Source organism: Lissotriton helveticus, chromosome 12 (assembly GCF_964261635.1).
Source record: "Lissotriton helveticus chromosome 12, aLisHel1.1, whole genome shotgun sequence".
NCBI lineage: Eukaryota > Metazoa > Chordata > Amphibia > Caudata > Salamandridae > Lissotriton > Lissotriton helveticus.
The window spans coordinates 306,320,787-306,345,749 of NC_136073.1; the positions used below are offsets into that span (position 1 = coordinate 306,320,787).

Sequence of the window (24,963 nt, forward strand, 5' to 3'; positions counted from 1 at the left end):
TTACCTGACTAAGAGGATTAAATCGACACTCATGCTTCTATGCCTGAATTTGCTGCAAATGTGACATGGATTAGTCTTTTTCAACATCTCAATCAAAATATCTCTACTGCTACCTTGTGGTTGCATACCCTGCTGCTGTCCTTCCTCTACCCTTCACATCCCGGAAATTGACTAACAATATCCTTGTACAGCATTTGTGAAATCACTACCAGCACCACTGTAACCTTTCTTAGCAGCTTTCATTTGAGCTATCATCAGCTTTTCTTTAAGCCTCTTATGTTTTGGTCTCAAGTTCATCTCCACAGTACTTGTCATATCAGATAATTTCATCTATATGCTTTGTTTGCCATAAAATCAAGTGCTGCTGATTTCAGGTCTCAGTCCATACACAAAACAATAGACATATTGTCCCATATCCTTCTCTGACACAGTCTCCATCTCACTGTACTGTTTGAATGCCTGTAACAACGATTCAAAATAGGCATGCACTGTCCACTTCACCTACTGTGTTGTTCTGACTATCTTCAACCAATCTTTAAGAGAGATTTTTCCCTTCAAATAGGTAACAGCTTGATTCTATTTGATTCTAGTTCCTCAGGTGATGGAGGAATAGTACATTGATGTCTAACAAGTTCTGTCTTGGCCCAATCAATGACAATTTTACATTCTGCTCACAGATCACTTGGAAACACACTGTCAAATAGAGTATCCAAGCTTTCAAAACCTTCACAAATCTCTCAACTTGCTTGTACTGTTCAACTGGATTTTCTCTCAATCTTGGAAAATCATTTGCCAAAGACAATATATCTGGTCGGGTCCATGGAAGATTCACATATCCTCCTCCAGGTACTTCTCTCATCTGGAGCATTTTTACTCCATCACCCACAACATCTTCAATGACTGGGAACATTTGCATTGTAACTCTCTTTGCTTCTTTCTTTTTAGCCCCTCTCCCGTTCCATTTTGCCAACTCTAACCATTTCCTAAGAGTGGGCAACAATTCCTTGATTTGCAATCTTATTCCTGAGTTCTCATGTTTTCAATGTCTCTGTCACTAAAGTCTATTCTGTATGATTTTTGTAATGTCTTTGATCTTTGCATTTCCTCCCTATACTTCTGTGCCAAAATAAACAGCTTCTCACATATATTATGAGCATGTCTGGTAATGTCCTTGCATATGAACAATTGTTTGCTGCTCTGATAAGTAACTATCCTTGCAGGACTTATAGTTCCCATGATCATTTCTTCAAGTTCTGCTCTGAGTGTTGCTACATCGATGGTCTGGCCCTTACTTTTAAACAGTTCTTACTTGAGCTCCTGCACCCCTGTCCTGTGTGGACTACGGCATCTTTTTCTTTATACATTGATTGTTTTGAATCTATGAAAAGATGTCAACATAGCTGTTGTGCAGGTTAACTCACGTCACCTTACAAACTATGTTTGGTTGCTTCAAATCCTTTTATTCCCTGATTTATATATTTACCATATATTAAATATATGTTCATTTTGAAGTAGATTTTCGTCCTGTGTGTTACTTTTCAATTGTTCTTTGAGGTTGTACATTTCTTTGAAATGCCTCATTGATTGTTTTCATTAAATCTGTTGTTCACCACTGATAAGGGTGTAACCTTGAAAAATACCTTTGAGACAGTATCTCCAAAATTATCAGATAAACAAAATCCCTTGTAGGCAAACTCCCCTTTTTTCAAATCTCAGATTTAAAGCATCGCAACTTTGTAGTAAAGTCACAAAACAGTAAACCACTAAGGGCTTGAATTTGGGTTGGGTGTTTACAGAAAATCATCCAATTTGAGAGGGAAGTGATCAATAATGGAACAAATGTACTGGTGGAATGTCTTCAACTTAAGGGCTAGTGTGTCCATAGGAAATTCTGCTGGAGGATTCTCCTCCACATATTAGTATAGTCTCCAGAAACTGGAGGGTGTTCCATTACTCCCCATATCTAAAGCAGGTCCTGTAAACATCATATTATCAGAACTCAATCAGAAGCATCATCTTGACTTGTTCTGTGATTGCATCTTTCAGGTCATGGTCTGGATCCATGGAGGTGGTTTACTGTTTGGTGGAGCATCGATGTTTGATGGATCTGCATTATCAGCCTATGAAAATGTGGTGGTGGTCTCAATCCAGTACAGGCTTGGGATTCTGGGATTCTTCAGGTACAGTACTAAATGTTACAACAACAGCACAATATTTATCATTTTAAATAATAATAACAACATTTTTAGCTCCAGAAAATAAAAACTAATTTCATAAGCAAGATCATTTGAATAATTGAAAATGTGAGAGTGTGGTATAAACAATTTATTCAAGGACTGTAAAACATGCAAAAGTTACACCAGCTTTTTTCCCTTAGCCAGTTTATTAATGGTATAAACAGTATATTTCTAATTCAGTTCCATCTCTCATTTTGGTTTCATACCCAGTGATTAGCAAAACAATTACTGTTTTCAGGTAACTCTCTACTTTCCATGAGATCAGTAGGTGGTGGAACACAAACTCAGCATCATCTGTAGACCATCTTCAGCTTCTCTATTTTTTTATGTTTCGTAATTTTTTATTAGAAAAAAATAAATGCAGAGAAATATTAATCCATAGAAAATACTGTATATCATCATAAGCTCACAAAAAGTGTCATGAAAAGGGATATCATTCAATTTTAAAGGTAAAGGAGATTACAAAAAGTGTCTTATAGAAAATGTAAGACGAATAATAAAAGAGAAATATATATCATATCATATATTTATACATTCATAAATGTCATAATAGAAATAATCGTAGAAAAATTGAAAGAATAATTATGAATATGTGAAAGAGAGATACAATGAAAACGAAAATGAAAAATGAAGTAAAAATTAATCCATGGAGTAGGAAATGCATAATGTGAGTTGAGTAGTAAAGAGGTAGGAAATATTATTGAAGAGGCACAGATAAATAAATAAAAAATGTATATGTATATATATATATATATATATATATATATATATATATATATATATATATATATATATATATATATATATATATTACCAAAAACCAAGTTGCCTTGCAATGAGATGCCTGCACAGTGGATGATATCGCCTTCCTTTAATGAGCAGCAGGCACGTCGTGTTCAAACCCCACCAGCAAGCGCCAAACATGTTTCGGGCTCCTGCCCTTTGTCAATGGCTGCATACACAAAATCCCGGCAGCTGTGAGGACTTTAAATGAATACCCCGCCCATGTGGGACTTACATCGCAACAATTGCATTATGGGATAAGTAGTCCATTATTCAACCACAGTGGGTGCTGTCCCTGGGATTGTGCATGAAATAATTCCCATAGTGGGTCGCATGGCAGGGAAACACCACATTGTCCGCTGATCACAAATCCCACTAAAATCGGCATCATCTGCTCCTTGGAGCACCCGGTTTCTCTGCACTCCAGGTCCTCAACATCAGAGGCGGGGCATCTCAGCGGCGAGGCACGCCGCATTAAACATTACCAAAAATCAAGTTGCCTTGCAATGAGACGCCTGCACAGTGGATGATATCGCCTTCCTTTAATGAGCAGTAGGCACGTCGTGTTCAAACCCCACCAGCAAGCGCCAAACATGTTTCGGGCTCCTGCCCTTTGTCAATGGCTGCATACACAAAATCCCGGCAGCTGTGAGGACTTTAAATGAATACCCCGCCCATGTGGGACTTACATCGCAACAATTGCATTATGGGGTAAGTAGTCCATTATTCAACCACAGTGGGTGCTGTCCCTGGGATTGTGCATGAAATAATTCCCATAGTGGGTCGCATGGTAGGGAAACACCACATTGTCCGCTGCTCACAAATCCCACTAAAATCGGCATCATCTGCTCCTTGGAGCGCCCGGTTTCTCTGCACTCCAGGTCCTCAACATCAGAGGCGGGGCATCTCAGCGGCGAGGCACGCCGCATTAAACATTACCAAAAACCAAGTTGCCTTGCAATGAGACGCCTGCACAGTGGATGATATCGCCTTCCTTTAATGAGCAGCAGGCACGTCGTGTTCAAACCCCACCAGCAAGCACCAAACATGTTTCGGGCTCCTGCCCTTTGTCAATGGCTGCATACACAAAATCCCGGCAGCTGTGAGGACTTTAAATGAATACCCCGCCCATGTGGGACTTACATCGCAACAATTGCATTATGGGGTAAGTAGTCCATTATTCAACCACAGTGGGTGCTGTCCCTGGGATTGTGCATGAAATAATTCCCATAGTGGGTCGCATGGCAGGGAAACACCACATTGTCCGCTGATCACAAATCCCACTAAAATCGGCATCATCTGCTCCTTGGAGCGCCCGGTTTCTCTGCACTCCAGGTCCTCAACATCAGAGGCGGGGCATCTCAGCGGCGAGGCACGCCGCATTAAACATTACCAAAACCAATATATATATTACCTACTGGCGGTCGCCAGTAGGTATATATAGTTAGGATTTTTTTGAATAGGGATTTCTGAAAATTCTATGTTGAATAACTTTGGCGTTGATGGACGGAATTGGCTGAAATCTTCAGGAAAATGGCACATTTTGTTTCTGAGCGTCCCCTGAAAGTTTGGGGGGGTTTCGGCAAGCGGGGGCTGAGAAAAAAGGGGGGTCCCAAAACGTGTTTTTAACATTGAGTTTTCCATAGGGCGGTTGGACTCGCTTTTAGCTCGAACGGCTGAATGGATTTCTATGAAACTTGGGAAAATTGTAGAGACTGTTTGCCCGATGTGCCTTTGCTAGGTCTCAAGATATGTGTTCCAGTGGATTTTGAGAAATTAACGTTCAAAAAAATATATATATCTGTGACAGCGTCCCGGTTAGCGCCCGGTTAGCGCCCCGGTTCGCGTACCAGACGCGTAACGGAACTTCGCGAGGAGAAGCGGATTGGCTCTCCGGTGACTGTCAACATTCTAAACAGTCCGGAGCGGCCGCCATCTTGTCTGTCGGTAGGATCGAGAGACAAGAGGTGGAAATAAACGAAGGGGGAAATGAATGAAAGGGGGCAAGGTAGACCCCTCCTGACCCCCTAGGATTGATGTGGGGGCTATTAAAGGGCCCCGCGGGGCAAAAAAATAAAATAATTTTTTTTTTCGATTTTTCGCGGTGGAAGCGCTACCCGGTACGCAAACCGGGTAGCTCACCGGTAGCGTAACGGGAGTCCGCCATCTTGTGTTTCGGACGAATTTAGTCACAGTGATGTCATTTGAGATGTCATCAGTGATGTCATCAGTGATGTCACTGACCATGTCATGAATGATGTAATATGTGACATGATCAGCAGTGGATTGCGGGTGCGCGATATATAGTTAGTGCAACTAACTATATATGCGAATTTCAATGGTTTTGTGTGAGTAAAATAAGGTTTTGTAAATGCTAATTCCTAACTATATATGGTCTATAACCTATGGTTTTTTCAGTGAATATATATATATATATATATATATATATATTACCTACTGGCGATAGCCAGTAGGTATATATAGTTAGGATTTTTTTCCTATGGGATTTTTGAAAATTCTATGTCGAATACCTTTGGCGTTTGAGGACAGAATTGGCTGAAATTTTCAGGAAAATGGAACATTTTGTTTCTGAGCAGCCCCTGAAAATTTGGGGGGGTTTCGTCAAGGGGGGGCCGAGAAAAAAGGCGGGTCCCAAAACGTGTTTTTCCCATGCAATTTTCCATAGGGCGGTTGGCCTCACTTTTAGCCTGAACGGCTGAATGGATTTACACCAAACTTGGCAAAATTGTAGGGACTGGTAGCCCGATGTGACTTTGCTATGTCTCAAGATATAGGCTCCAGTGGTTTTTACGAAAATTAACTTTGAAAAATATATATTGGGCTACATTGGGCTATATATATGTTGGAGCCCAAATGTAGCCCAATGTAGCCCAATGTAGCCCAATGTAGCCCAAAGATGGCCACCAGAGACAAAAAAAAACAAATGTAGCCCAAATATCAGCCAGATGTAGCCCAACTATAGCCCAATGACAGAATGTCCCAGAGTGTTCTAAAGAACAACTAGAGTGCTAACAGTCCTACTTATTACAAAGGTATGGCACACCTGAAGCCATCTTGATTGGAATAAAGTGGTAACTCTTAAAACATTTAATTTAAAAAGGAACAAAATGAGGGGGTTCATTTTGCCATAGAAAGTATGATTAGCGAATATATGACGAAATCCCGCATACCATCAGTCCGCAAAAAAAATCCCGCATGTACTATTAGGCCGCAAATTAAAATAACGAAAACTTTTAGAACGAATATGCCTTTAGCATACACTAAACAACTAAACTACCCTAAACCCTAAAACACTACCCCCAGCATGACCCTACACTACACAAACAGTACAACACTACCCTAAACCCTAAAACACTACCCCCAGCATGACCCTACACTACACAAACACTACAACACTACCCTAAACCCTAAAACACTACCCCCAGCATGACCCTACACTACGCAAACACTACAACACTACCCAAAACCCTAAAACACTACACCCCAGCATGACCCTACACTACGCAAACACTACAACACTACCCTAAACCCTAAAACACTACCCCCAGCATGACCCTACACTACACAAACACTACAACACAACCCTAAACCCTAAAACACTACCCCGAGCATGACCCTACACTACGCAAACACTACAACACAACCTTAAACCCTAAAACACTACCCCCAGCATGACCCTACACTACGCAAACACTACAACACTACCCTAAACCCTAAAACACTACCCCCAGCATGACCCTACACTACGCAAACACTACCCAAAACCCTAAAACACTACACCCCAGCATGACCCTACACTACGCAAACACTACAACACTACCCTAAACCCTAAAACACTACCCCCAGCATGACCCTACACTACGCAAACACTACAACACTACCCAAAACCCTAAAACACTACACCCCAGCATGACCCTACACTACGCAAACACTACAACACTACCCTAAACCCTAAAACACTACCCCCAGCATGACCCTACACTACGCAAACACTACAACACTACCCTAAACCCTAAAACACTACCCCCAGCATGACCCTACACTACGCAAACACTACAACACTACCCAAAACCCTAAAACACTACCCCCCAGCATGACCCTACACTACGCAAACACTACAACACTACCCAAAACCCTAAAACACTACCCCCAGCATGACCCTACACTACGCAAACACTACAACACTACCCAAAACCCTAAAACACTACCCCCAGCATGACCCTACACTACGCAAACACTACAACACTACCCAAAACCCTAAAACACTACACCCCAGCATGACCCTACACTACGCAAACACTACAACACTACCCAAACCCCTAAAACACTACACCCCAGCATGACCCTACACTACGCAAACACTACAACACTACCCAAAACCCTAAAACACTACCCCCAGCATGACCCTACACTACGCAAACACTACAACACTACCCAAAACCCTAAAACACTACCCCCAGCATGACCCTACACTACGCAAACACTACAACACTACCCTAAACCCTAAAATACTACACCCCAACATGACCCTACACTACGCAAACACTACAACACTACCCAAAACCCTAAAACACTACCCCCAGCATGACCCTACACTACGCAAACACTACAACACTATCCTAAACCCTAAAACACTACGCCCAGCATGACCCTACACTACGCAAACACTACAACACTACCCTAAACCCTAAAACACTAGCCCCAGCATGACCCTACACTACGCAAACACTACAACACAACCCTAAACCCTAAAACACTACCCCCAGCATGACCCTATACTACGCAAACACTACAACACTACCCTAAACCCTAAAACACTACCCCCAGCATGACCCTACACTACGCAAACACTACAACACAACCCATAACCCTAAAACACTACCCCCAGCATGACCCTACACTAAACAACCACCACAAATCTACACTACACTAACACAACACTACACTACACTACACAATCACTAACCCACGAAAAAATTAACACAAACCCACTTACCTCTCTCGTCATCGTGGTTTTCACAACGCAAATGCATTTACCATACATGCCTTTAAAACGTAATTCTTTGTAAAGGCATGCGCGATAAATGCACATGCGTTTTGAAAAAATGCGGGATAATGGTATGCGAGGTCAATGACCTTGCGGGATAATGGTATGCGGACTGAAAGTCTGCGGGATAAAAAATGCGGGAAAATGGCTGCACACCATGATTAGCAGCAGACTTCCCTGGTGAGCACTAGCTTTACTACAGTGATCTAATGAGCAACTAGAGTGCTAACATTCAGAATTTATGGCAAATGTGTGACACATCTGAATGCCTTCTTGATAGAACCAAAGTAAACAAGCATTGAAAATGCAATAGATCTCGCCCTCGTTTAAGTTAAAGCCATTCTGTTTGTAATGAGGTGGCTTTTTAGCTTTGCTTTTATTAGTGTTTTTAAAACTTTCATGTAAATAACATGCATATGTATGCATATATGTATATGTATGCATGCATTTATATTTATATAGATATGCAGATTATATATGTTTATATATGTATATTACCTACTGGCGATAGCCAGTGGGTATATATAGTTAGGATTTTTTCTCTATGGGATTTCTGAAAATTCTATGTCTAATAACTTTGGCGTTTGTGGACGGAATTGGCTGAAATTTTCAGGAAAATTGCACATTATGTTTCTGAGTAGCCTCTGAAAATTTGGGGGGGGGTTCGTCAAGGGGGGGCTGAGAAAAAAGGGGGGTCCCAAAACGCGTTTTTCCCATTCATTTTTCCATAGGGCGGTTGGACTCACTTTTAGCTCGAATGGCTGAATAGATTTACATGAAACTTGGCAAAATTGTAGATATGGTTTGCCCGACGTGCCTTTGCTATGTCTCAATATATGTGCTCCAGTGGATTTTGAGAAATGAACGTTTAAAAAAATATATATATCTGTGACAGCGCTCCGGTTAGCGCCCCGGTTCGCGTACCTGACGCGTAACGGAACTTCGCGAAGCGAAGCTGATTGGCTCTCCGGTGTCTGTCAACATTCTAAACAGTCCGGAGCGGCCGCCATCTTGTCTCTCGGTACGATCGAGAGACAAGATGTGGTGAAAAACGAAGGGGGAAATGAAGGAAAGGGGGCAAGGTAGACCACTCCTGACCCCCCTAGGATTGATGAGGGGGATATTAAAGTGCCCCGCGGGGCAAAAAAAAAAAAGTATTTTTTTTGTGGCGATTTTACGCCGTAGAGGTGCGTCCCGGTACGCGAACCGGGCAGCTCACCGGGCAGCTCACCGGGCAGCTAACCGGGCAGCTAACCGGCAGCGTAGCTGTCTACATTGTAAACAGTCCGGAGCGGCCGCCATCTTGTCTCTCGGTAGGTTCGAGAGACAAGATGTGGTGAAAAAAGAAGGGGGAAATGAAGGAAAGGGGGCAAGGTAAACCCCTCCTGATCCCCTAGGATTGATGAGGGGGATATTAAAGTCCCCCGCGATTTTTCGCGGTAGAGGCGCTTCCCGGGAAGCGAACCGGGCAGCTAACCGGCAGCGTAACGGGAGTCCACCATCTTGTGTTTTTGGAGCGTCCGGTTCGCGTACCGGGTAGCGTCCCGGTAAGCGTAACAAGGGGAAAACCAAGAGAAACAGTAAAAAAAAAATTAAGGGAATAGATTTCCAGCAAACTTGGCAAAATTGTAGGGACTGTTTGATTGATGTGCCTTTGCAAGGCCTCAAGATATGTGCACGTGTGGATTTTGTCTAATTAAGGTTAAAAAAAATATATATATCTGTAAGCGTGCTCCGGCACGCTTACGTTACGGGTTTTGTTTGCGCTGCAGAGCCGATACGTCACGGTTATGCGACGCGTCATGAGGCGTCTCACGTGGCTACGTGATACGTCACGTAATAAAGAATATATTTTACAGCTATAGATATTAGCTTTTAAAAAACCAATGAAATTCACTGAAAAAACCATAGGTTATAGACCATATATAGTTAGGAATTTGCATTTACAAAACCTTGAAAATTCACTGAAAAAACCATAGGTTAGAGACCATATATAGTTAGCTGGACATTTTATTGACATAAAACCAATGAAATTCCATATATAGTTAGTTGCACTAACTATATATCGCGCACCCGCAATCCACTGCTGATGATGTCACATATTACATCATTCATGACATGGTCAGTGACATCACTGATGACATCTCAAATGACATCACTGATGACATCACTGATGACATCTCAAATGACATCACTGATGACATCATGACACACCAATACCAGTTACTACATACGCACTCACTGATTCCTACGTCTACACACACATTCACTCATTCACCCATACAATCACTCATACATACAGTCACTCATTATTACAACACTATCATATGCACTCATACACCTATGCAGACACTCACACACTGCCACTCATCCATGGAGTTACTCACACACCTAGTCAGTCCTGTAAAGAATCAATCACACTTCCATTTCCTCATCTATACAGTTAAACACAGAACACCATACTTCAGTGACATCACTGATGACATCACTGATGACATCTCAAATGACATCACTGATGACATCATGACACACCAATACCAGTTACTACATACGCACTCACTGATTCCTACGTCTACACACACATTCACTCATTCACCCATACAATCACTCATACATACAGTCACTCATTATTACAACACTATCATATGCACTCATACACCTAGTCAGTCCTGTGAAGAATCAATCACACTTCGATTTCCTCATCTATACAGTTAAACACAGAACACCATACTTTTCACACATATACTAACACATACTTACTCTCTTATACAATCACTGATACAAGTACACATTGATATGCACAGAGTCACACACCTCCCAGCCAGCCACACACACACTCAGTCTTCCATACATCCACTCATTCTTCAATATGTAAAACATATTTAAACTTTACAAAAACACACAGACACTAGATGATGTCATCAGTGATGTCATTTGAGATGTCATCAGTGATGTCATCAGTGATGTCATTTGAGATGTCATCAGTGATGTCATCAGTGATGTCACTGACCATGTCATGAATGATGTAATATGTGACATCATCAGCAGTGGATTGCGGGTGCGCGATATATAGTTAGTGCAACTAACTATATATGGAATTTCATTGGTTTTATGTCAATAAAATGTCCAGCTAACTATATATGGTCTCTAACCTATGGTTTTTTCAGTGAATATATATATATATATATATATATATATATATATATATATACAGATAAATAAAAGAATGTGGAGAAAGGAATAAGTGTAGACTCCTTGCCCGGAGGGGAAAAAAAAATCAAGTCAAAAGAAAGAGAAGATAAAGAAGAGGAAAGGTGAAAAGAGATATGAAGGAAAAAAGAAAATATTCAGGAATCGCGGAGAAAAGGAGCCCAAACATGTTGGGAAATCTCCTTCTGATCCTGTAATCTCTATATAATACGTTCATGGGATGCCGTTTGAATCACTGCTACCATCCATTCTTCGTGCGAGGGAGAGCTAGGCGATTGCCAATGTCTTAGGATACAGATTTTAGCTGTAGAAAGTGCAGTATGTAAAAGACGACATTGTGGACGTGTAATGGCAGGAAGACTCCAGTACTAAGGGAAGGGATTATTCCCTGTGGAGTGTCCCCTACATAAGTCCAGAAACACAGCATGGAAGGACATTCACATAAGATATGAGGAATTTCACGGTTTACTCCAGTGCATCTCCAACATTTAGAGTGTGACAATAATCCTGCTTTTTGTAGTTTCAGAGGTGTCCAGTACCAATCATGTAAAGTTTTGAAAAGACAGGATTTCAAATGAGTTTCTCGAGTACCCTTGTCAAGGGCTTCTAGCATATCTGACCAGACATCTTCTTCAATAATTATGTGTAGATGCTCTTGCCATTTCTCTTGAATATTTTTAACCCCTTACACGCTTTGGAAGGTCCCCAGCCGTCCCAAGTCACGGTGGGCATGTGCGGAGGATAGCTGGGGGCGTCCGAATCCCGCACCACTATTTAAATGGGCCGCACAGCACAAAAATGTGCACAGCATGCAAGGGGTTAAGAAGTGGTTGTGAATATAAATTATGAGTTAAAACACTATATAGACCTGACATCACTCCTTTATGTGGTCCCCAAGTAAGGAGGTAATCTAATACTGGTGAAGAATTTAATGTCCAGGGAGGGGAGCCTAGACACCTTCTTAGACAGTGTTGTAGCTGCAAGTGATGTGAAGCCTGGTGCATTGGGAGACCAAACTCATCACAAAGAGAATCAAAGGATTTAGGCTCTCCATGTGATACGACTTGATCAAGTGTCTGAATGCTGCTGGATTTCCAGCTAGACCACTGGAACACTTTACTATTTATGCAACTACTTTCATTATCCCAAATTGGAGCTTTATGGTGTAAACAATAAGCAATTCGTAAAAGGTGGTGTGCTTGCTGCCATACTTGCTATGTGGCTTGCAACACTGGGTGCGAAGGAGAAGAATGTGGATTTTGAGTTCCATAAAGAAAATCTAGGCCATCGTTTCAATTAAGTAGGTAATGTTATGTTTTGACCCACTATGGAGGATCAGTTGTATCTGGAAGTAGATACATTAATTTTGATAGGTGCAAGGCTAAAGCCTAATGTTCTAAAGATGGTAATGCCAAACCACCATAGGAGCAATGAGCGATTAATTTGGTGGCAGCTAAACAAGGGCGTGTAGATCCCCAAACAAAAGACCTAATACGGGCGTCTATGTTACATAGCATAGATAAGGGAACTACAATCGGAAGCATTCCAAGTACATAAGTGTGATGCGACTCTGTCCCGGACCCCTCCCGGACCGCCTGTTATCGGACACACCCCCTTCTCAACGGCTCGATCCCAGACCTCTCCCGGACCGCCTGTTAACGGACACACCCCCTTCTCTGCAAACGAGCCTGAGGCGTCCGTGGACATCACCATGACAACCCGCACCCCTCCCCTCTCTGTCTTACAGGAACCTATCAGGAGCAGTCACGGACCGGAACCACACCCCCACGACCCCGGAAGTCCCTCCTCATCGCCAGCGCCGGAAGACGGGAAAAGCAGAAGCCGGGACAGAGACGCCTTTGGAGCAGCGAACCCGTGGCAGGAGGCTCGGACCGGAGAAGGCGCAGACCAGACGAAGGAATAGGAAGAAGAGTGGAGCGAGAACTGGTGGAGTCCAGAGGAGGAGGCTGAAGAGCGGCCGCAACTCACCAGGGAGTTGCAGCGGAGCGTGTGAGTACCAACTATCCACCTCAGTAGCACACTAGGTGCCTTGTAAATAACGACCTCTCTTTAGTCGCACGTGGCCTGGCCATCACTGTTGTATACCTGTATAGCACGTCACAACTCGTACAGCACTTAGTTTGTAGGATTCCCCTCACGGCCCGTCACCGAGCACTCTTCTCTCTCCTTTTCCTCCCGAGTCCGTCCCACCCCTTCCCTCACCGTCTCTTCCGTCGAATCCCTTCACTTTCCTCCGGTGTTGGTTACGGGTCAATTCCAAGCTAGATCGGCTGGACTAACCGCTCCTTTGTTTTGTTCCTTTACCTCCGAGGACCACCCCAGCACCCGACCTCCCCGAAGGACCATCCGAAGACAGCGAAGACGGTCAAGGCGTCCTCTTCACATCCTTCACTTTGATCCTGAGATTCTCCAACCTTATACTACCTCTGTTCATTTGTATAATAAAGACCCGCTATTGCTCACTACATACGCCCTCCGTGCCTGATTTTCCGGCCCGCCATCATCTCACGATCACAGATGGTGTCAGAAGTGGGATCAGCTGGAAGCATGGAAGCCGTCGTGCAGAAAATGGCGGAGACCCAGGAGCAGTGGGGAGCCCTCATGGAGCGGTTCCTGAAGACCGCAGAGGTCGACAGAGGACAGCTACACGACGTCCTCAAAGGCCAAGGAGCAGCACATGATCAGGCCATGGGAAAGCTCAGCGACGCCCTGGGTCAGCAAAGACCGGTTGCCTCCCTCCCTTCGATCGTCCTACAAAAATACGTACCAGGCGATGACCCGGACTATTTTTTCACCAATTTCGAAAGACTTGCCCAGGCCGCCTCATGGCCTGTCGACCGCTGGGGCCAGTACCTGGGGCCCCTATTGACCGGCGACCTACAGGCCGCCTACCAGCAAGCCAACATCCAGGGGAACACACCCTAGGAGGACATAAAGAATGCATCCTTGAGCGTTTGGGCATTGATGATGAGACGTACAGGGTGAAACTACGGCAGGCCAAGGAAGGGCCTCAAGAAAACCCCAGAGCCCTCTCCTTTCGTATTAAAGACCTGGCTAACCGATGGTTGCGACCCGACACATCCACAAAGGAAGATATCCTAGGGAAAATCTATTTAGAGCAATTCTTGGCTTCCCTTCATCCTGCCACCCAGCGATGGGTCAGACAACATGCACGTCTCACCCTAGAGACAGCTGTAGAAATCGCTGTTGCCTACAACCGAGCACAAGAAATACAAAGAAGCAGAGATGAGCACCCGAACCGGCAACACCCTACTACTAGTGGACGTCCACACCGACCCCTGCTTCCACGAAGACCCGACCCACCACCCTTGTTACCTCCCACCGTCCTGTACCGACCTCCAAACCCAGGACCACAATGTTACAACTGCGGGGGTTTCGGTCACATCGCCCGCATGTGTCCCCAAAAGGAAGAACCTATGGAGGTCGGCCTCATAAGGAACTATGTGTGTGTCACCCTGGGAACCGCACCTCCCCATTTCACTGTCCCGTGCACATCGATGGTCACTCTGTTCTCGCACTCGCTGATACCGGGTGTCGGCAAAGCGTCCTCAGACCACAAGACTTGGTGACTCCTGTTGGTCCTCCTACCGGTGTGGTCGACATACAATGTGTCCATGGCGATACCAAGCGGTACCCTACCGCCCGAATTCGAGTACAACACCCCGCAGATCCCGGAACCGACCTCACTGTCGGACTGGTACCACACCTCCCAGAACAAGCCATTCTGGGGAGCGATTATTCAGGCCTTCCAAGTCTCCTACAAGATACCACGGACTCATTCGCTCGATGGTGGAAGGAAGCCCCCTTTTCCCAGGAACAGCCGGTAAGGGTCCCGGCGTCCCGACCCAAGAAGACAAGGACCCAGAGACGTCAAGAAAAGAAAAGCTACTCCAGCGCGTTCCCCGTGATACCCGATGAACACCCCTGGCAGACAGACAGGGACTTCAGAGCCGCACAGAGGGAAGACCCCCTCCTGCAAGAGGCATGGGCAAAGGCGGTAGACAACGAAGACCCCTTGCAAGTAGGTCCCTATTTCTTTAAGAAAACAGGACTATTATATAGAAAAGGCGGACCACAATAACCTCCCCAATTGCTAATCCCCGGCCCCTTCCGAGATAAGGTGTTATTCCTAGCCCACAGCCATCTCCTGGGGGGTCACTTTGGCGACGAAAAAACAAGCCAATCCATCCTGGAGAAGTTCTATTGGCCGGGTGTCCATCAACAGGTCAGAACCTATTGTCGAGAATGCCCGGTTTGCCAGAAAAATAGCAGATACCGGCCACCTAAAGTGCCCTTACTCCCGCTCCCCCTCATTGACGTACCGTTCAGTCGAGTCGGGATGGATATCATAGGCCCTCTAATTCCCTCCCGAAGCGGGTGTCGCTATGCCCTAGTCCTTGTGGATTACGCCACCCGCTTCCCTGAAGCTGTTCCCTTGCGCCATCCCACCACTCAAAGTATAGCTAAAGCACTAATCACTGTCTTTTCCAGGGTAGGGTTTCCCAGGGAGATCCTTACTGACCAAGGCACCCCTTTTGTTTCCAGCCTCATGCGACAGGTATGTTCTCACCTTGGGATAAAGCAGATCAGGACCTCAGCCTACCACCCGCAAACGGATGGGTTGGTAGAGCGTTACAACGCAACACTAAAACAAACCCTCATGAAACTATTGGCCCTAGAAGCCAAAAGATGGGAAGAGATGCTGCCCTTGGCCCTGTTTCCCATCCAATGTAAACCCCAGAGTAGTACTGGGTATTCGCCGTTTGAGCTCCTGTATGGTCGGCCTCCCCGTACCCTCTTGGATATGGCCCAAGAGGCTTGGGAAGCCGAACCGGACCGAACCCGACCCCTCCCTGAGTATGTCGAAAATCTAAAAACCCACCTAGCAGTTGTCCGGGACATAGTCCGTCAAAACATGGAAATCGCCCAGAATACCCAGAAAAGACAATACGACAGAGGCACCAAAGACCGTACCTTTTCTGTCGGTGATCTGGTCCTTTTGATGATGCCATCGTCGGATCAGAAATTGTTAGGCCAGTGGCAAGGCCCCTATACAGTCCTCCGACAAGCGACCCCAGTGACATACGAGCTAGAGCCAGACTCCGCTAGGGGCACGACACAGATATATCATATCAACCTCCTTAAGAAATGGGAGGGTCCACGACCTGTCCTGACCTGTGATGTCCCCCAGCCAGCACTCCCCTTTGAGCCTTGTTTTGACCCCGAGCTGACCGAGAGACAAAAACAGACCCTCCGGGAGGCGCTCCGGCCCTCCCGTCAGGTGTTTTCTTCCATCCCAGGGCACACCACGCTTACAGAACATGCCATTCACACAGAGCCTGGGAAGGTAGTCCGATTGAGACCCTACCGGGTCCCCGAGGCCCGAAGGAACACCATACAACAGGAAGTCGATCAAATGTTACGAATGGGGATCATTGAACCTTCCATAAGCGACTGGAATTCCCCTATAGTCTTAGTACCCAAGCCCGATGGGTCGATACGTTTTTGTATAGACTTCCGCGAGGTGAACAAGGTGTCCGCCTTCGACACATATCCCCAACCTCATGTCGACGAGATGGTCGAACGGATAGGCAAAGCTAAATATATCTCCACGCTCGACCTCTGCAAGGGGTATTGGCAGATCCCCCTAAGGGAACAGGACAAGAAAAAAACTGCCTTCTCCACCCCGGCAGGGTTATACCAGTTCACGGTTTTGCCTTTTGGGATTCATGGCGCGCCTGCCACCTTCCAAAGAGCCATGAACCAAATCCTGAGACCCCACTTCCCATACGCAGGTGCATATCTTGACGACATCATCATCTTTAGCGATAGCTGGGAACAACATCTGGATCACCTATGTCGTGTTGTCACTGCCCTGGGAGCCCATGGGTTTACCATCAACCCCGCCAAAACCACCCTAGCGGCCCAAACGGTCAAATACCTGGGGTTCCTGTTAGGAGAAGGAGTTATCAGGCCCCAACAGACCAAAGTAGAAGCTATCCAAGCCCTGCTTTTTCCCAAAACACGAAAAGACCTCCGAGCCTTCCTAGGCCTACTAGGGTACTACCGGAGATTCATTCCCAATTTTTCCCAAAGGGCGGCTCCCCTCACGGACCTACTCAAGAAAACAGCCAAGACCGAAGTCACCCTAAGAAACCCTACACCCATACTCCTGCAGGCCTTTCAGGAGCTGAAACTATCCTTGACCACTGAGCCTGTATTGGTTAGCCCAGACTACACCCGCCCTTTCATGTTGCAGACAGACGCCTCGGATCAGGGTCTAGGAGCCGTCCTCTCCCAGACAGACGAGAAAGGAAACGAGAGACCTATCCTGTTTTTGAGCAGAAAACTGTTTCCCCGCGAAATGAACTACGCGGTCGTTGAAAAAGAGGCTCTCGCCATAAAATGGGCTGTCGAGAGTCTCCGTTATTATCTGGAAGGTCGGGAGTTTCTCATATACACCGACCATGCACCATTAGAATGGATGGCCCGGAACAAGGGACACAATGACCGGATCCTCCGCTGGTTCCTGTCATTACAACCGTACCGCTTCAAAACCATCCATCGTAAGGGTTCAGAACAAGGGAATGCCAACTTCCTCTCCAGATATCCCGTCACCCCAACCCGTACAAGAAGGACAGCTAGGGAAAGGGGATGTGATGCGACTCGGTCCCGGACCCCTCCCGGACCGCCTGTTATTGGACACACCCCCTTCTCAACGGCTCGATCCCGGACCTCTCCCGGACCGCCTGTTAACGGACACACCCCCTTCTCTGCAAACGAGCCTGAGGCGTCCGTGGACATCACCATGACAACCCGCACCCCTCCCCTCTCTGTCTTACAGGAACCTATCAGGAGCAGTCACGGACCAGAACCACACCCCCATGACCCCGGAAGTCCCTCCTCATCGCCAGCGCCGGAAGACGGGAAAAGCAGAAGCCGGGACAGAGACGCCGACGGAGCAGCGAACCCGTGGCAGGAGGCTCGGACCGGAGAAGGCGCAGACCAGACGAAGGAAGAGGAAGAAGAGTGGAACGAGGACTGGTGGAGTCCAGAGGAGGAGGCTGAAGAGCGGCCGCAACTCACCAGGGAGTTGCGGCGGAGCGTGTGAGTACCAACTATCCACCTCAGTAGCACACTAGGTGCCTTGTAAATAATGACCTCTCTTTAGTCGCAAGTGGCCTGGCCATCACTGTTGTATACCTGTATAGCACGTCACCACTTGTGCAGCACGTAGTTTGTAGGATTCCCCTCACGGCCCCTCACCGAGCACTCTTCTCTCTCCTTTTCCTCCCGAGTCCGTCCCACCCCTTCCCTCACCGTCTCTTCCGTCGAATCCCTTCACTTTCCTCCGGTGTTGGTTACGGGTCAATTCCAAGGTAGATCAGCTGGACTAACCGCTCCTTTGTTTTGTTCCTTTACCTCCGAGGAACACCCCAGCACCCGACCTCCCCGAAGGACCATCCGAAGACAGCGAAGACGGTCAAGGCGTCCTCTTCACGTCCTAAGAGGTGAAAGACTATCTGAGATCTTACTTGCTAAACCTCCATTGACCAGAATTCCCAAATACTTTAATTGTGATGATTTCCAACAGAAAGGGTAACCATCAATTGATGCTGTTGTGGTGCCAGAAGAAAGCGGAAGAGCCTCGCTTTTATCCCAGTTTACTTTGTAACCAGAATGAAGTGCAAAGCCATCAATAATCTGAAGTAAAGTTGGTAAAGAGTGGGGAAGATCTTTTAACATGAAGAGAATGTCATCAGCAAATAAGTATAGTTTAGAGTCACCTCCTGCTATTGGTATACCTTGGATTTGTTGTGAATGTCAAATAAGTGAGGCGAGAGGTTCTATTGCTAGTAAAAATAAGAGGGGGAGGGAAGGCAACCTTGATAGGTGCCCCTTCACATTGGAAAAAGATCAGAAAGAAATCCACCGCAGTTGACCTAAACTATCAGGTTGTCGTATAAGAGACGACCACCTTTAGAAATAAACTGATCGCCTATGCCAAAGTGTCTCAAGACTGCAAAAAGATATCTCCAGTCAATACGGTTGAATGCTTTTTCTGCATCTAATGAGACGGCTACAGAAGCTTCCATCAACTGATTTGCAGGCTAGAAAGTATGAGCCAAAGTTCGAAGGGGATTTCTAGAGGAACGGCCTGGGACAAAACCAACCTATGAATAATGTGTGAGAGAAGAAATAACTTTACAAAGGCATGCCGATAGGATACTTGCCAGAATTTTGACATCACTATTGATTAGTGAAATGGGTTGATAACTATGGCAAGCAAGTGGATCCTTGACAGGTTTGGGAATAACCGCAATCAATGCTCTATTAGAAATAGCACTGAGGCAACCCTAGTGAACTGCCTTATGGAAGGCAGAAAATAGAGCATCAACCGTTTCTGTACCAGTGCATTTATAAAACTCTGCAGGAAAGCCATTTTCTCCTGGAGATTTATGATAAGGTAATTTGGCGATGGCTGGTTGCTAATATCACCATCAAGAAAACTCTACCCTCATCCGTGAGGCAAGGAAGGTTAAATATAGTAAGCTAGGTGATTAATTGATCCTCAGCTACTGAAGTTTCAGGGGTGTAAAGTTTTTTGTAAAAGGATGCAAAAATGTCTACAATTTCTTTCTGTTTCGTAAGGATCTCACCTTTTTCTGCACGTAGAGCAGAAATGGCCATGGCTGCCTCACGTTATTTCAGCTGTGCTGCAAGTAATCGGCCTGCTTTCTCTCCTTGTTCATAATGTGTACCCTGTATGCGTTGAAGAGCATACTCAGCTTTGGAAGTGTATACGTTGTTGAGCGCTAATTAAGCAATTTCAAGTTTCAAGTTTACAACGGTTGAGTATTGTAGGACGAGCTGAGTACAGATGTGTGAGGGAAGTAATGAGAGTCAAGTTGGGTACGAGGTAAGGACGCAGGCTTATTGGCCTCAGCAGCATCGCTTAATAATTGACCACAAATGGTTGATTAGCAGCTACCCACATGGTTCCGTTGGAGGTAACTGATGATTTATTAACAGCTAAATAATCAGAGAGATGTGATCGTAGCAGAATTTTACCTTTGGGTGGACGGTATATTTGAATATTCATATGCCATGGTTTACGGCCTGAGGAGTTTAAATCTATTAATAGGGTAAGAAGAATAGGAGTGTGGTCTGATATTGCAGCTTCTAAGATTTGGGATTCAGTAGTGTTTGCAACTACTGAATGTGAAATAAGAAAGTAATCTATTCTGGATTGGGTGCCGTGGGCAGAAGAGAGGAAAGTATACTCCTGATCAGAGGGGTGACAAAGGTGCCAATGATCCACTAATCCATGGTCTGATGTTATGTCTCTCAATAAAGCTCTGTCTCTGTCCTTACACCTATCCAGAGGACCTGGTCTATCAATTACAGCATCAGGGGGGAGATTCCAATTACCACCAATAACATAACTAGATGCACCAGTTTTTACCAACAAACAATTCAGACTGAGAAAGAAAGGGCGTTTGGCCCGTTAGTCCTGTCTCCTATTTTCAGCTTTGCAAAAATATACCTGCCTTCTGGATTAATCCAAGTTTTGATCATCGTAACAGGTAAGGATTTGTGAAGTAAAATAGCTGCTCCACATTTTCCTGAGTGAGATTCATTGGGAAGAAGTTGAGTCGTTAACCTACAGTGAATGACCTTGCCTACCCAGTCTTGTCGTAATTTAGAAGATTCTAGCGCATCCAAATGGGTTTCTTGCAGGAGAGCAATATCAATTTTTTTCGCGTGCAAATAGGAGAGTACTTGCTTGCGTTTAATAAAATGCGTAAGACCATGAACATTACACGAGATAATATGTAGTGCATGGGAAGCAGAGGAAATGTTCGCAGTCATGTGTGTATTAGAAAATGGGGATGTTAAATTCTGAGGAATTGGGAAGAGTGAAGAGAAAAGGAAATAGGAAAAAGAGTTAAGGAAAGAAATAAAAAAAGTTTCGGGCAAGAGAGGAGAATAAGTATAAGATACAAGTTAAAATATAGGAGAGCAAGTAAGAAGAAGAAGATATAGGACACTAAGGGAATAGAAAGAAAGAAAGAAAGAAAGAAAGAAAGAAAGAAAGAAAGAAAGAAGGAAAAAAAGAAAGAAAGAAAAGGGATTTGTAGTACACAGGGATAACACAGTACTAGGGGAATGGAACTGTTCTATGCGGATCTTAGCTTTCGGGCTGTATGCGCCGGAGGAGCCCCCAATGGCGAAAAGATGGGAAGAAAGGACAGAAATATGTCAAATTATTAACAATAATAAGTGAGCTTATTTGGGATAATGGGGGAAATAGAGTCAGTGTCATATAGTGAGGTAAGAATAGTAGATGTGAAATATAGATATATAATCTTTACAAAACATAGCAAAGAGAAATACGTATTAAATATAACCATTACAAAATATAATGACAGTTAAAAAAGGCAATAATAAAAACTGACACTATCAGATATTATCATAGTTAATTAATTTAAAACTAGTTCATCAAACTAATATATTAGATAAACAATTTTATGAATTTTTACTAAGTATAAAAAGAAATAGAAAAGAAGAGGAAATGGTATGAGGGGGAGTTAAAACAGAGAAGAAAATTATATATAAACTTTTAGGTAATATACAACAGAGGAATCTACAGGAATGAAGGACAAAGTCTAAATTATTTAAAATATTACATATATGGAAAACAACTGAATGGTTTTATATATGCATTATTAGCAATTAAAATGATTTATTTAAAAATCTTAGTTAAATATTATGATAAATCAATCATATGAGAGACAAATATTGTCAGAAATACTTATTAGAAGGAAAAAGAAGAGAAAATGTGTATAAGAAAAATAAAAAGTATAAAGAGTATAGGGAATATTGTTAAAGCAATAATTCATACGTAAGGTCAAATTCTAAATTTATATCATTTAACTTTTTAGGCAATACAAAGAGTACAACCAGATAAAATGTTTCATAACACAATGAGAATAGTTAAACATGAAGCTTTGCCACTCGTTTGCTAAGTGTCTCCTGTTTTCCAGCCTTCTGAGCTTTTACCGCGACCGGAGTCGCTGATTATCCCGCCTTGCTGTGCTGAGACCTGAGAACCGGAGAAGAGCTCGTGGCCGCAGAGGAGGGTGAGGCGCCGGCCCCGGGACTGCGAGGACCAGCATACACCAACTACAGCTGGTCCTCTTCCCGTGTGCAGCCGCGCCCCCTCCCAGAGCCGCGCCTCCAGCTGAGCCCTTAACATCTCGCGGCACCCGCTGCGCGGGTGCCACTCGTTTGCTAAGTGTCTCCTGTTTTCCAGCCTTCTGAGCTTTTACCGCGACCGGAGTCGCTGATTATCCCGCCTTGCTGTGCTGAGACCTGAGAACCGGAGAAGAGCTCGTGGCCGCAGAGGAGGGTGAGGCGCCGGCCCCGGGACTGCGAGGACCAGCATACACCAACTACAGCTGGTCCTCTTCCCGTGTGCAGCCGCGCCCCCTCCCAGAGCCACGCCCCCACCATCAGCTTCACCTTTTAACCTGACCCCGGAACGCGCCTCGCGGGACGCGCGCGGGTCGCAGCCCGGGGCGAAGCCCGGGCAAAGGGCGGGCCGTCTGAGGCCGCACTAGGACGGGACGGGCCACCTCACTAACCACCTGCTCCTGGTAAGCCTGATCGTCATCATACCTGTTCCCCCATTAGTGTAACATACGCACTCTAATTTAACGAGTGACTTGCAGTAAGTAATTAATAACAGAAATAGTGGTAGCTAAAGACATGGGTATAAAAAAATTACGATCAAGGACTATATTCATGAAACGCATGGGTACGGAGGATGCTGTTCGTAAATCAACCGATAAGTCGATAAAACAAGGTCGCATCACACGGACCCCGGCGATCACTGAATACTTCTCTTCTTTGACATCTAAAGACGAAATTGATAAAAAATTACTCCTGGAAGAAGAAATACTAAACTCACTATTGGTCACAGGGTCAGAAGGACGAGTGCTATCCAAACTTGGGCCAGCTCCAACACTGATTTTAAGTGACACCGTTTTTGACAAATTGCAAAAGTCCTTTAATAATTCCAACAACTTACAAATTCAGGGACATGAGGAAAATCACTTAATATCGTCAACTCCAAAAAAATGCCCAGGAAATACCTGCGATCTAGAAGATCTTTGTGCAAATAATTCAAAGATAATACAAAACCAACAAGAGACAAAAATATCTAATAGTTGCCCTTTGCAAGAAAACTTAACGAATCCACAAACTCACGAATCGTCGGTAGATCCTTTTCTTATAAATACCAATTATACAGCTAACATAGTTACACCAATGTCAAAAGCCTTGATTTCCCTACACGACATACTCGAGTCGGTTCTTTCCTTTCTAGGGAACATACTAGAAAACTCAGACCAAACACTGGACGTACAAATCGGAATCCTTAAGCATTTGGTTGAGGAAAAAAAGAAACGGAAAGAACCCCATGAACTAGGGGAAAACCTAATGAAGTATAATGATAATGATCAAAGGAATTACACTAGCCACAAAAACGTTGTCAAAGATCTAGGAAAAAATGACTGTGGTACACAAACATCAGTAATCCCGAAACAAAAAAAGGAGAAGCTAATACGACAACACGAAACACCGATATTCTCCCTGAAAAGACTCTTCAAAGAAAAATCTATTAAAGATAAACATTATCCAATGTTCACAAAGGTAACGAAATCGGATACACCGAAGGAAGAAGACTTGGATGAAAATAACAAAAAAGCTATTTCTAATAAAACATCGGGAAAGGAAAAAGTAGAAAAAACAAATAAATCTATAAATACCGACAGAGTAGAAGGAAAAAGAAAAAGGAAGAGACCAATAAGACGCATACATAGGAAAAATAATCGCAAGCTAAAATTCCAAAAGTTTATAACTCCTAACAATAATCAAGAAGCACCAGAAATTGAACCATCTAAGCCTGGAGCCATGGTTAATATGGAAATTAGTCCAAAAAAAAGAGAAGACAAATTGAAACATCTAGATCCGGCTGCAAAGGCTTTTGTCTCGCATAATGTCCCTGAAGCACTACAACTCCAAAGTATGATCAAAAGTGAGAACAAAGGAGAAAATCAACATGGAGCAGGAACATCATACTCCAGAACACTTCAATTGGAAGAACTCTTCCCAACGGACTTAGCACCATTAAACAGAAGAAGAATTATTAATCTTCTCCACCATATTAAACCCCTGAAATCGATGACTAGCAATGAGATCGATCTAGTAACCTTTCCACAAAAAGATAACAACAAAATAGCTACAGTAACCTTCTGGTCAAACGTCATACCTGGAATCATAATTAGTGAAAAGGAAACACTACACAAACATGGTTACGACGTCTATTTAAGAAGGGATCTCAAAGACAATAGACTTCCTCCTAGATATGACGATCAAATATGGAAAATCTCTAACTCGCACCCCAAAAACCCACTGGGAGAAACAGATGTGTCCCAAGTAACGCATTCAGGAACTAAGTATTCTGGGAAAGACTTTTTGAAGGTAAAACTGGAAAATGGTGAAAGGTTAGTTTGGCAACAAGATTTAAAGGGAAAGGAATATAGAGAAAGCATCAGA

At 44.4% G+C, this 24,963-nt stretch overlaps 1 protein-coding gene across 1 annotated transcript in view; it reads left to right on the forward strand.

The window, feature by feature from the left end:
* Positions 1 to 24,963, forward strand: part of LOC144799804 (cocaine esterase-like) — a 557,476-nt gene that overhangs the window by 149,349 nt on the left and 383,164 nt on the right. Inside the window, exon 5 of the mRNA XM_078671375.1 lies at positions 2,047 to 2,180. Within this exon, the coding sequence (XP_078527501.1) occupies positions 2,047 to 2,180 (134 nt within the window). The remainder of the gene's footprint in view (positions 1 to 2,046; positions 2,181 to 24,963) is intronic.